Source organism: Palaemon carinicauda, unplaced genomic scaffold (genome assembly GCF_036898095.1).
Source record: "Palaemon carinicauda isolate YSFRI2023 unplaced genomic scaffold, ASM3689809v2 scaffold652, whole genome shotgun sequence".
NCBI classification, from domain to species: Eukaryota; Metazoa; Arthropoda; class Malacostraca; order Decapoda; family Palaemonidae; genus Palaemon; species Palaemon carinicauda.
In genome coordinates, this window is record NW_027171930.1 from 46,451 (window position 1) to 59,317 (window position 12,867).

Genomic DNA, 12,867 nt, shown 5'->3' on the forward strand with positions numbered 1-12,867 from the left:
GTACTGTATTATACAAAACTTTTGATCAATGGACAACTGTTACAACAGAGTATTTGTTTCACAATAAATTCTAGTTTACAGCATTTATTAGAATTTAAAGCAAGATCAGTTTTTCTTTTATTTAGACATAGGTGTGGATTGATAGGAAGTGCATTATTGCATTTGAGGTAAATAGGTGATGCTTACATATGTAGTATATGTTTACACATGGAAGTACAATTTGAAATTGTTTATTTGAACTTTCAAAAATATGCTCAAGTGGATGAATATAGATTTCCCTCTTGATCATCGGCCACCTTACGTTTATTATTGAAGAGATGGAGTTTTACCAGCCTAATAAGTCAAACTTGACTCTTACAGAGCTGCCTAGCACAATCGGGTCGTAATGTTGAGAATGCAGTTGTAAATTAACTGCAACACATTTCAATGAGCAATTATTAATTAAAGAGAGTTTAATTTTTTTCCAAGTAAAGAGGGAGACCTTTTTGTGCCAGTCCTATGAAAGGTGAAATTTGTTTAATGACCTTCAGTAGAAGAAAGAAAATACCTGTATAATTGTTTTGTCATATTGCTGAAAAATACCCCATTTTTTATCATTCATTTCATTTCATTATGTAATGAAATTCTAGTGTCTCTTAAGCTGATGGTGAGACATCAATATATTAACCCTTTTACCCCCAGGGTATCTGGAAATTTCCAACCCTTAACCCCCAGGGGGTTATTTTTTTCCCAGCACATTTTGCAGTATATTTTTTTTAAATTGCTCTAACCACCTTAATTTTTGTCATAGAGAGGTCAGGTTGGTCTCATTCTCTTGGAAAATGCCTGAATTTTCTCAAAAAATTATCAAAAATATGAAAAAAAATATTTTTTATAGCATTTTTTTTGCAAGGACTTACCGGTACGTCCATGGGGGTAAAGGGATGGCTTTTGTGAAACGTACCAGTACGTCCTTTGGGGGTAAAAGGGTTAAAAAGTAATAAAGAGTAGGTAAAAGATGCTTCAGTACATTAGTTCTTATTTGGTAGGTTATAATTTATATATAGATGCTTTGTGTAATTGGATCAGAGATGGATTGACATGTATGATGTGATTTGTTTTGTATACATTAGGCAAAGGACCGTAGATTATGTCAAGATATGTCTCAGATCTGTTTGCCTCCTCTTCTGCTATTTGTTTTCATTATGTGGGTGGTCAAGGTTTTCTTTGTGTATGCATTGTCTATTTTCTCTCACGTGAAAATATAATTTAAGATTAAAAATATTTATGTAATGTAACTCTTGTACTTATCTGAAGTCAGTGAAAGCTGATGATATAATAAAAATGTTGTATTTAATACTGTATTTATTTCAGTAGTTGGAGGAAGCACTTCGAGCAGTGTGTACAGCGATGGCACCCTTGGCAGGCCAGGATACTCGCTGCCGCAGTTTTCCGGCACGGGTAGTCAGGGTTACAATTCCCCGGCAGAAAACCCTTACAGCCCCAACCCGACAAGGTATTGTATATCAGTCTTACGCTAATAATTTCACTACAAGTTGTGGAAAGCTAAATATAAAGTTAATGTATAGTGTCATTGATATTCAATAAAAGATTTAAAAGTAAAGTTTATTTCACAAACAGTTTTAAAGACATGTTTTGAGAATTTTTGGAATACAGTATATTATATCCCTCGAATATTTGGTTTTCATGGTGAATTTTTCCAACAAGAACTTCACAACCATAGTTTTTTTGTCTTACAAATTTTTTGAAGGCCAGATGCAGGCTAGTCTGAATTTTTAGTTTAATTAAAGCATGAAAGTGTGGCAGTCATAGGATTGAGTATCTTAACCCTTTTACCCCCAGGCTATTTGGAACTTTCTAACCCTTAACCCCCAGGCGTTTTTTTTTTTCTTTTCAAGCACATTTTGCAATATATATTTTTTAAATTGCTCTAACAGCCTTAATTTTTGTCATAGAGAGGTCAGGTTGGTCTCATTCTTTTGGAAAATGCCTGAAGTTTCTCATAAAGTTATCAAAAATATGCAAAAAAAAAAAAATGTAAAAAGCATATTTTTGCAAGGACGTACCAGTACGTCCATGGGGATAAAGGGATGAGTTTTGTGAAACATACCAGTACGTCCATTGGGGGTAAAAGGGTTAATGTATATGAGAATATAAGATGTGATGTATCTTAAGTTATATGTAGCAAAGGATTTTTGGACTCCAGTGATCGAAAACTGCAAATACCTAGTGTGCTTTTCTGATATAACTTGGTATAATCTAGGGCAATTTGTAATAACATTATGCTGACAGCATTTATTTAAGTCTGTTATGTTCTATCAAAGTTAGCACCAAATGTTTGCTACATCAATATTCTTTTAATGGCTTCATTAGTAATTGCTACCTATGTTTTATGAAGTATAATAATGTCTAAATTTAGTTTTTGATACAAGATATAGGTTTTCCTTTATAGTTAGTCATTTGAACCTTTATTACTTTATTTTTAATTTTCTTCCACTTTAGCAAGTGTTGAAATAAAGACATCCAAATATTCATCATGTCTATAGGCATTTCCTGGACAATTACCCTTTTCTGAATAAGCTTTCTTTGCAAATAAATGCCAAAATGCCATGAATAATACTACAGCTAGTCCTCGTAATACAACGGTTTTAACTAACAATAATTTTTTTTTGGTACAGTTTCATTCTCTTATGTCCTTGTGGTTTTTGTAGTCCTATTAATATTTCCATCTCATGACTACTACTCCATTAGCATAGAGGAGTGACTCCAGTGTTCACGTAAAGTACTATTTTTTAGGTGCGTTCTGACTTGCATCTAAATTGAGTTACACCACATCGTAGGAACAGAACTCTGTCGTAACCTGAGCACCTGGTGTGATTTGTTTCATTTTTTAAAGAGCTCTTTATGATGTACTTATGGTCACTTTCATTTTTCAGTAGTGGATTGGGGTCCATCGTAGGTCCAACAGGCATGCCACTTGAGCCTATGCCTATTCCTCCTCAGCCAACACAGCCTTTATTAGGAAATCTTGGAGGAGGCCCGGCCACCTCTTCACAATTCAAGCAAGTCCATTTTCGATTTTCGTACACTTCTTAGGATTATATAAATAGCATTAGAATAATGTGTTGTATTAGTTCCTAGCAAAATACTTAAGTCAGGTTTCCCCATTGGAAATCTTTCAATATATTGAATATTTCTTACATCATCGTCTCCTCCTACGCCCATTGACGCAAGGGGCCTTGTTTACATTTCGCCAGTCGACTTACAAGCCTTGTGTATTTGTATAGGATAAGATGAACTACATTCATCTGAATGGTGTTCAGATTTCATACTAAAATTGTATTATAAACAGTGTTCATATCCATTGTGAATGTGATCTCATCGTAAGTTACGCAAGATGCTTGGTATCTATCTGTACTGGTGTTCTTTGCATCCTCAGCGTACCATTTATAACGATCACAAAATATTATAATTGATAAATAATATATTTAGTAAAGTATGCTGAACATGGGACTGTCCTAATTTAAACCAACAGCAAATAGATCTTGCACAGAAATCATATGAAGAGTATTAATTTATTGTACATTAAGTTTTTAAATGTAGAAAAGATATGATGTATAAACTTCAAGAAAGCCTGACATAAGTTAGAAATTTTAGCTGGTTAACAAGAAAGCCTGACAAAAGTTAGAAATTTTAGCTGGTTAACAAGAAAGTGACAATTGAAGTTTTTCCATCTAATTAAATGCTTCTTCATCTTTCAGTTCTATGAATAGTGAAGGCAGTAATACTTTAGGTAAGAGATCTGGGAACCCCTTAAGGAGTTTTAGTGTTCCAGCACCCCCACAGTCCGCTCCTACAACGCCTCAGCCTAAACACATTGGTAAGTTAAAGTGCGTAGTATGTGGATGGTGAATGGTCTAGTGTTGTCATTGTAGTCATGTAGTTTTATTTTATAAGAAAGTAAGGTTGTGACGTGAATATATTTACAAAAAAATTTAAGTAGCTATACCTTCCCCCATAGTTAAAAAGTTTAGACAGATGAAAATTGCTTTCTCATTTCTCACAGTAATTTCTCATTACAATTGCCTTTTTTCAACTAACATGGTCTTCAGACCTTTCTCATTACCTTTGCCAATGAAGTTGGAAGGAGGTAATGTTTACCCCCTGTTTATGTGTGTGTGTGTTTGTTTGTGAACAGCTTCCTGACCACAATTTTAATCGTAGACTAATGAAACTTGCAGGGATTAACTGTTATGTCAAAAGCTGGAAATGATTACATTTTGCAAGGTCACGGTCAAGCCGAAGGTCGAGAAATAAGCTGCCGCGGTGGAGGTCTGTGCTCTACTGAGTGCCCCTCAAGTTAATATTGAAATGCTACGAGTCAAAGTGTTGGTATACCGTATTAAAAAAGAATCATCAGATGTGACCTCAATATTATGGAGTATCTTCTTTAATAGCACTATTATGTCAAAAGGTGGTGTGAAAAACTGTGAAATGCAACTAAAAATGTGAAAAACTTCCCAGTCATTTATGGAACATAAACTAGTGAATGTATCCATGCCAATTTCACAGTTAGGGCCAAATAACTGGTTTCATGCTTGGTACTATACTTAGCTAGAGTGTACTTTGTTAGTGTAACACTAAGATGGCATATGACAGCATAATATATTCTCTACCATCCACATTAATCTAAAGTGTTAATGTTAATAATGTAGCATTTACAGCCATTTATATCATAAACATGAATATTTAAGTACAGTATATTATCACTTGCAATAATGATATTTATCATATGTACTGCCTTTTAAAATGTTCAAGATGAAATTTCGAATATTAACTAAATTTTTTATTATAGTTGGTAGACAAGGAGCGGGGGTAACTAGCCCTTTCAAGAAGCCTTTGGTTGGAGGATCTTCAGCCCTCGCAGCAAGCAACGGTTCTGGTGGGCCGAGCGGACGCTGGGGTGGTCCTGGCATTAGAGTGGATTCTTTGCCGGAACATGAAGTAAGAATTGTAATTGATCTAGGAAGTTGGGATTTTTAAAAAATGTCTCATTTTCTGTTCTAGGAATATACATTCTTGAACTTGTGCATGTATGGTTAAATTGTAGTCATTGTAATAATAATCAGTATTATTATTATTTTTACTAAGCTACAACCTTAGTTGAAAAAGCAGGGTGCTATATGCCCAAGGGCTCCAACAGGGAAAAATAACCCCGTAAAGAAAGAAAATAAATTAACTACAAGAGAAGTAATGAACAATTAAAATATTATATTTCAAGAACAGCAACAACATTGAAATAGATCTTTTCATAAATAAACTATAAAAAAGAGACATGTCAGTTTGTTCAACATAAAAACCTTCACTGCAAATTTGAACTTTTGAAGTACAACATGAGATCTTAATATACTTATACAGTATCTGATAGATTTTTTTTTGTACATTGCAGGAAGCCAACGAAGCGCTTTTGCATGCGTATTCAACTGAAGAGCTTTCTCAAGAAATGGCCAATCTGGAGGGTCTGATGAAGGATTTATCAGCAATCACAGCCAATCAGTTCAACTGCTGAAAAGTAGAAAGGTTGAAGGAGATTCAGCCTCTCTCCCCTCCAGGGTCCTTCGTCAACTTTTCCTTTCTTTTAGCGTATTCTAAGAGTGAGAATGAGATGTGGAGAGTGTCAACACAAGTGTCTTTGTGTACAAAACTCACGGAAAGAGTATGCAGCTGAAGTTTCAAAAGGACGCATTTAAGTGAAACTTACAAAGCTAGCTTGGAGACATTGCAAATAAATCCCAAACTAGCTAGAATTTAAGACTGCTTGTGCACAAGAATCAGCCTGAGCGAAAGGTCCTTTTTTGATATATACTGTGCTACAAACACAGTGAAGCTTTTGTATAGAATACTCATAATTTTAATGTAAAAGGCATTGACAAGAATGCTCTCATTTTATAATTACTATTTATTTTTAACTATTTTTTTTCTAGATATTTGGGTCTGAAATGTGAATGGAGCATAGGAAATAGTCAGGGCGTGAACAGTGGTTTTAAGTGAATCATAGTTGTTAAGAGAAGAAGCAAGCTTAAGAAGACACACTTGAAAAGGAAAATAACCAAGAAAGGATCTTCCAAACCTGTTAAACATCGTCAAGATGATGAAATTGAAAGTTTCGTTTCTCATGTGGTTACAATGTTTTATTTCAAAACTTTTAACAGAAAATTTAAAGCATTATGTCTCGATATTCGATTATGGAAGACCCAGCATCTATTAACTTGATGCGGACACATGCTGATCTCTCAGGGAAGAGCCAGTTTACGATGTGAAGTAAGCGAACGAGGAGAATCCTGCACTAGATTAACCTAACACTGTGTAGCCTAATGACTTTAGAACTTCCTTATCCAATTCAGGTATTTTTTTACTCTACATTTTTTTTTTACTTTGTATATATTACAGTAGTAAACCAACTAGGCTATGCATACTTAGGTTAGCTACTTATTTCTTATTAAGTGTGTTGTGTAAAGATGAAGCGTACAAGTTTTTCTTGTACGAGAAGTTAGCTAGAACATAGGGAGGGAGAACTAGCATGGAAAATTGGAAAAAGTCCATATTATAAGATGTATGTGATTTTCATGAAGTGGTGCCTGTCTTCTATGAATGCCATTGGTATACAGAGTGGGCAGTGGTTTGTAAGACCATAGGTGGCAGTTTTTATTTGCTGTGTATAATTCTAAAATGGTGTACCAGGAGCATGAATTTTGTGGGAGTATCTTGCAGCTGAATCTTCCGAAAAGTTGTCGATAGGAATGGCCAATGGTCATTCATGACCTCCGTCTCATCTTGGTGACAAGATACAATAAGATACTTACAAACATGCTTATGTAACTCCACCTTTAGTCAGAAGGACTACAAATTTTGCATTACAGTATATTCCTTTTACTGTCGAGTAATCAAACGGTTTCACGAAGGATAAGTCTTTCGTAAAGCACTGTCCACCTGATACACGTAAGAAGGTAACTGGCATCTCAAGAGCTTCTCCAGTATCCCCGAGTGATGTGAACTACTAACACGGCCAAAGGATGTTTTTCATGAAAATTTGCTATGTTGTTTTACAGTACTTGAATTAGTTTACAATTTATAAATGCCTCTTCCATAGCTATCTAAAACAAATGAGATAACCAGGGAAATGATCTTATGACATGGAATATTCTGTCAAACTAACTATATTTTTGGGCAACAAAACTTGCTTTAGTGAAGTTGAATTAGCATGGCTTCCCCATATTAATAATGTAATAAAATCAACTGTATTTACAGTACAGTATTTCATGTAGGAGATTTTTTGTTACAAGTTTTATATTTATTTAAAAGTTCTTTTTTATGTATTTAGTACTGTATATTGAGATCTGGACTAGTCATTTTTTGCAGTGGGTTGGACTCCACTTCCTCAGCCGCAAGTACCCAGCTTGAATCGACGCTACAGTGGAACAGCAGGAACGTCTGGTTTACGTGATGCATAGGGTGTGCTGGTTCACTTTATACTAGGAGTGGAAAAAAGGTGGTTTATTGACATCTAAATAATCCGATTATGTAACCATAGAATTGATAAGTTGCCATGCTTGAAGTTGTCGATAATACTGTATGCTGTAGCAGTTCAGGTGTATGTGCTCAATTTCTGAGAGTATATGTGAAGTAATTGGATACTGTACACGGTCGAGTGGACTTACTTTTTAGTTTGTTTTTTTTTCATGGATTTCTTAAAATTAAATTGTTTTTATTCGTCTTCCGAACATGGCTTCAACGTTTTAATTCTTATCCGTGTATTTTGTCTGTATATACGACGGCACTTGTAGGTAGCTATTGGGTCTTTACACAGAATTCATTTTCTTTTACGAACGTTGAGTTTAAAACGTTGGTGGAAAGTGTAAAAAGTATAAGTTATCGAGCCATTTTTTATACTATTTCATCTGATTACTACACATATATTCTCGTCTGTGCGCCTTTATGTGCATTTATTGTAGAAGTAACTTAAGAAAGTTCATTACCAGAATTTTATTGCAAACTATTGCGTTTTCCCGCAGAGACAATAAGAGTCCTAATAAAATGGAATTCTAGTTTTCTAAGCTAGATATTTTTTATGCAGTGGATTCAAGGTAAAATGCCATGAGAGCAGATATTGTCTTCTCTCAGAATGTTCAAGGTAACACAGTATGGCTGAACCATCTATTTTTAAAGTTTTAAGTTTTTAGTAAAAAAAAATGGTTGGTCTTATTTCCGTAAACATTTTACGAATTTCTAAACATAGAAATTATTTGCATAATTTCAATATCAAGAAAATTGATTTGATTTACTTTGTTTAGTAACCCAAGGAATGTCAAAAAAATTGGATTTTAAAATCAGTTGTAATTGAATTTTTTTTTTTAATATTCAGCCATGTGAAAGGGTCACATTTGTTCCTTGAGCACCAAGTTCCATTTGTTTAAAGGTGGTATTTGAAATAGGAATTTTAGTAACTATATTTTCAGGTAAAGGAATGAGCCTTGCCCAAAGCAATTTGAACCTTGTTAGTATAAAATAAATCTCTTCTAAGTTAAAAATACTCTATTAAGCCAGTTTTTTTTTTTAGGAAGGCTCAGAGTAAATATAAAGTAGGCGGGTGAAATTAATAAACACCAGAAGGAAATTGGTCTCTAGGTACTAAATGTGATCATGATTTCATAGCTTAGGTTATCACAAAGTGATTTGAAAACTTGTGATAATTAGTACCACCTCATTATATTTTTCTCATAACCATTCTCATATCATTGTATTCCACGTTCATTCTCATATTGTGCATTCTCAAACATATTTTGTTTTGTTTTTTTTATAAGATTTCTTGGATTGACATTTGCATTTAATTCAAGAAATTAAATTGTGACTGATGTCGCTATTGAGTTGAACATCTGAACTGTTAATATACTGGGGTGTAAAATTACTGTTGTTTTTAAATGAGTCCCCATTTGTTAAATTAATAAGAAAAATATTAAGTTGGCTGTATATTACATGCAGTTGTTATTTGAGAAACAGTTAAACAGATGTATTTCAATGTAGGTATTGGTCACAAACATATGATAGAAGAAACCTTCTACTTGTAGGAGAAAAAAAAATAATATGCATTTTACTCAAATGCTCAAAAGCTATGATTTTAATATTTGTATGAAGATAAAATTTAATACAACTTGCCATGTATATAAATTTAATTTTCACTAACTTTGTACATGATCTTATAGGATTAATGACGCTCATTTTGTACAGAAGTATTGTGTGATGTATGATCATGGGAAAGAGGAATTAGTGGCTTACACCTTTTCTGTAAAGTAGTTTACAAAAAGTCAATTCTCTTTGAAATTTGTTTGGTTTTGTATCTGAACTTTGGTACTTCTTCTGTGTACTGTATAGCTTTCTCGTACGAGGACATAACCAAATTAATTTCATGTCAATTGTTCCTTTCTACTTGTTGAATGATCAAGCATTTTATTTATGTCTGCATTTTGGCAGATTTTACGTACAATATAGTGTATTATACGAGGATGAATTAAATTAGATTTTAAATCATGGTTACACTAGTGTATTGGTGAAGATAAGTACTCATATTGAATTCACTTGTTGAAGATCACGCAAATTACGTCATGTTTTGCACCAGTTTTGTAAGAGTTTATTTACTTTTGTTCTGATTATACATTCACAGAAATTAACCCCAATCTATTTTTAGAAAAGGTTTTTGTGATCCTTAGCTACCTATTTTGGAAAAATATAAAAAGAAAATGTTATCTCCGCTAAGTTTGTGGTTTAATGGCTACCAGTTAGTGTAAATAATTGAATTTGGTGTTTGTTAACATTACAATTTTTAATAGTGAAATTTTAAGTTATGCCTTGGTGCCTGGTTTGGTTAGACAAGCTGGAAATAATTAAGGAATTCGTTTTGAAGACTATAGTGAAAACATTTCTTTTTGTAGAACATGTCCTTTTTCCTTGGCTCGCTCACTCTCTCTCTCATGTTAAGGTTTCTTGGGCTTTATTGTTGTACTGTACTGTTGACTTATTTTCTCAACTATATTTATTTTAGTTTTACTTATTTTTAGAATATTTGTTTTTACTTATGATTGTCAGTAAAGTATGTTTGTAGCAGCACTCTTGTTTACCAGATTTTATTGCTGGTTGTTGGTTTACAGTATTTATACAAATTAGCCCTTTTCAGTCAATTGACTTTCATTTCAAAACAATTTCATCATTTCAAAACAATTTCAAAATTTACCTTTCTTATTTATACAATCAAAATAAATATTTGCGAACACACCCAGACGTTCATCTCCTGGCACTGGCGCCATCCTTGAAAGTTCTCCTGGCACTGGCGCCAACCTTCAAAGTTCTCCTGGCACTGGCATCATCCTTGAAAGTTTTCCTAGCACTGGTGCCATCCTGGAAAGTTCTCGTGGCACTGGCGCCATGCTGTTAAGTTCTCCTGGCACTGACACCATCCTGCAAAGTTATCCTGGCACTGGCGCCATTCTGGACAGTTCTCCTGGCACTGGTGCCATCCTGGAAACTTATGGCACTGGCGCCATCCTCCAAAGTTCTCCTGGCACTGGCGCCATCCTCCAAAGTTCTCCTGTTACTGGCGCCATCCTCCAAAGTTCTCCTGGCACTGACGCCATCCTGGAAAGTTCTCATGGCACTGGTGCCATCCTCTCAAGTTCTCCTGGCACTGGTTCCATCCTCTAAAGTTCTCCTGGGACTGGCGCTATCCTCCAAAGTTCTCCTGGCACTGCCGCCATCCTTGAAAGTTCTTTTGGCACTGGTGCCATCCTCCAAAGTTCTCCTGGCGCCATCATGGAAACTTCTCCTGGCAATGATGCCATCCTCGAAAGTTCTCCTGGCACTGGTTCCATCCGCTAAAGTTCTCCCGGCACTGGCGCTATCCTCCAAAGTTCTCCTGGCACTGGCACCATCCTGGAAAGTTCTCCTGGCACTGGCGCCATCCTGGTAAGTCCTCCAGGCACTGGTGCCATCCTCCAAAGTTCTCCTGGCACTGGTGCCATCCTTGAAAGTTCTCCTGGCACTGGCGTCATCCTTGAAAGTTCTCCTGGCACTGGCGCCATCCTGGTAAGTCCTCCAGGCACTGGTGCCATCCTCCAAAGTTCTCCTGGCACTGGCGCCATCCTTGAAAGTTCTCCTGGCACTGACGCCATGATTGAAAGTTCTCCTAGCACTGGTGCCATCCACCAAAGTTCTCCTGCTACTGGTGCCATCCTCCAAAGTTCTCCTGGCACTGGCGCCATCCTCGAAAGTTCTCCTGGCACTGACGCCATGATTGAAAGTTCTCCTAGCACTGGTGCCATCCACCAAAGTTCTCCTGCTACTGGTGCCATCCTCCAAAGTTATCCTGGCACTGGCGCCATCCTCGAAAGTTCTCCTGGCACTGACGCCATGATTGAAAGTTCTCCTAGCACTGGTACCATCCACCAAAGTTCTCCTGCTACTGGTGCCATCCTCCAAAGTTATCCTGGCACTGGCGCCATCCTCGAAAGTTCTCCTGGCACTGACGCCATGATTGAAAGTTCTCCTAGCACTGGTGCCATCCACCAAAGTTCTCCTGCTACTGGTGCCATCCTCCAAAGTTATCCTGGCACTGGCGTCATGATTGAAAGTTCTCCTGGCACTGACTTCATCCTCCAAAGTTCTCGTGGCACTGGCGCCATCGTTGAAAGTTCTCCTGGCACTGGCGCCATCTTGGAAAATCCTCCAGGCATGGGCACCATCCTAGAAAGTTCTTCTAGAATTGGTGCCATCCTGGAAGGTCCTCCAGGCACTGGCACCATCCTGGAAAGTTCTGGCACAGGCACCATCTTGGAAAATCCTCCAGGCATGGGCACCATCCTAGAAAGTTCTTCTAGAATTGGTGCCATCCTGGAAGGTCCTCCAGGCACTGGCACCATCCTGGAAAGTTCTCCTGGCACAGGCACCATCTTGGAAAATCCTCCAGGCATGGGCACCATCCTAGAAAGTTCTTCTAGAATTGGTGCCATCCTGGAAGGTCCTCCAGGCACTGGCACCATCCTGGAAAGTTCTCCTGGCACAGGCACCATCCTGGAAAGTTCTCCTGGCACTAGTACCATCCTCCAAAGTTCTCCTGGTACTGGTGCCATCCTTGAAAGGTTCAAGTTCTCTTCGTGCCATCACCATCCTGGAAAGTTCTCCTGGCACTGGCGCCATCCTGGAAAGTTCTCCTGGCACTGGTACCATCCTCCAAAGTTCTCCTGGCACTGGTGCCATCCTTGAAAGTTTTCCTGGCACAGGCGCCATCCTGTTAAGTTCTCTTCGTGCTGTCACCATCCTGGAAAGTTCTCCTGGCACTGGGGCCTTCCTGATTTGTTGACAATATCCTCAAGAAATTTTGTCAGACATCTTTTTCTGGTTATATAATTCTTGCCTATAAGAACAAACCCTTGTGCCAATCTATGAATGACAGAAGTCTTGATTCTTCACACAACTTGATAACTGATTTTCTTGTTCATCTGTATTCCTTTGCTGAATTAGGGTTAGGTTTTGAATTGAAAGGCTGTGCCGAGGAAATGCCAGGATGTCACCTAGAATAACAATAATGCTTGTTAGCTATACAGTTTTTGCACTTAATTTATTTTCATCACCAAGCTGGCCAGTGCAGATTGATGATGGTGGGAGACTTGTCTGATCGTTCACAACAAATCAACTTATTATAGGTGGTCCGGACTAGTACATGCACGGGCCTCCTCCTACACCTGTCTCACAGTCGTTCTCTTGTGGTGCTGCTTGCTGTAGTTGCTGTGCTTGGAAGGTGGAGCCCACAACTCCTCATAT

General features: G+C 37.0%; 2 protein-coding genes across 9 annotated transcripts in view; one reads left to right on the forward strand and one right to left on the reverse strand.

Annotated features, from left to right (window-relative positions):
* fra (frazzled) overlaps positions 1-10,258 on the forward strand; it is a 51,587-nt gene extending 41,329 nt beyond the window's left edge. For 4 of the 8 annotated variants that reach the window (XM_068369560.1, XM_068369556.1, XM_068369558.1 and 1 more), the window contains 5 exons: positions 1,354-1,495; positions 2,937-3,062; positions 3,762-3,880; positions 4,856-5,004; positions 5,450-10,258. In XM_068369560.1, coding sequence (XP_068225661.1) covers positions 1,354-1,495; positions 2,937-3,062; positions 3,762-3,880; positions 4,856-5,004; positions 5,450-5,569 — 656 coding nt within the window. In that variant the 3' untranslated portion in view covers positions 5,570-10,258. The remainder of the gene's footprint in view (positions 1-1,353; positions 1,496-2,936; positions 3,063-3,761; positions 3,881-4,855; positions 5,005-5,449) is intronic. The other 4 variants (XM_068369554.1, XM_068369557.1, XM_068369559.1 and 1 more) reach the window with 2 other exon arrangements.
* A 24-nt stretch (positions 10,259-10,282) lies between these two features.
* Positions 10,283-12,391, reverse strand: LOC137637314 (tetra-peptide repeat homeobox protein 1-like). Its single transcript, XM_068369552.1, has 2 exons — positions 11,665-12,391; positions 10,283-11,400 (listed from the first exon to the last, which is right to left on the reverse strand). Exons 1-2 carry the CDS (start codon positions 12,174-12,176, stop codon positions 10,923-10,925), a joined length of 990 nt encoding a protein of 329 aa, XP_068225653.1. The 5' UTR covers positions 12,177-12,391; the 3' UTR covers positions 10,283-10,922.
* Between the last annotated feature and the right edge of the window lie 476 nt (positions 12,392-12,867).

Bases quoted from the DNA above. Each gene is read 5' to 3' on its own strand.
- LOC137637314 (XM_068369552.1), bottom strand. From the start codon at position 12,176: ATGGCACCAGTACCAGGAGAACTTTGGAGGATGGTACTAGTGCCAGGA. The intron at 11,401-11,664 runs GCCAGTGCCAGG...ATAACTTTGGAG, and splicing joins GGAGAACTTTCAATCATGAC to GATGGCACCAGTAGCAGGAG.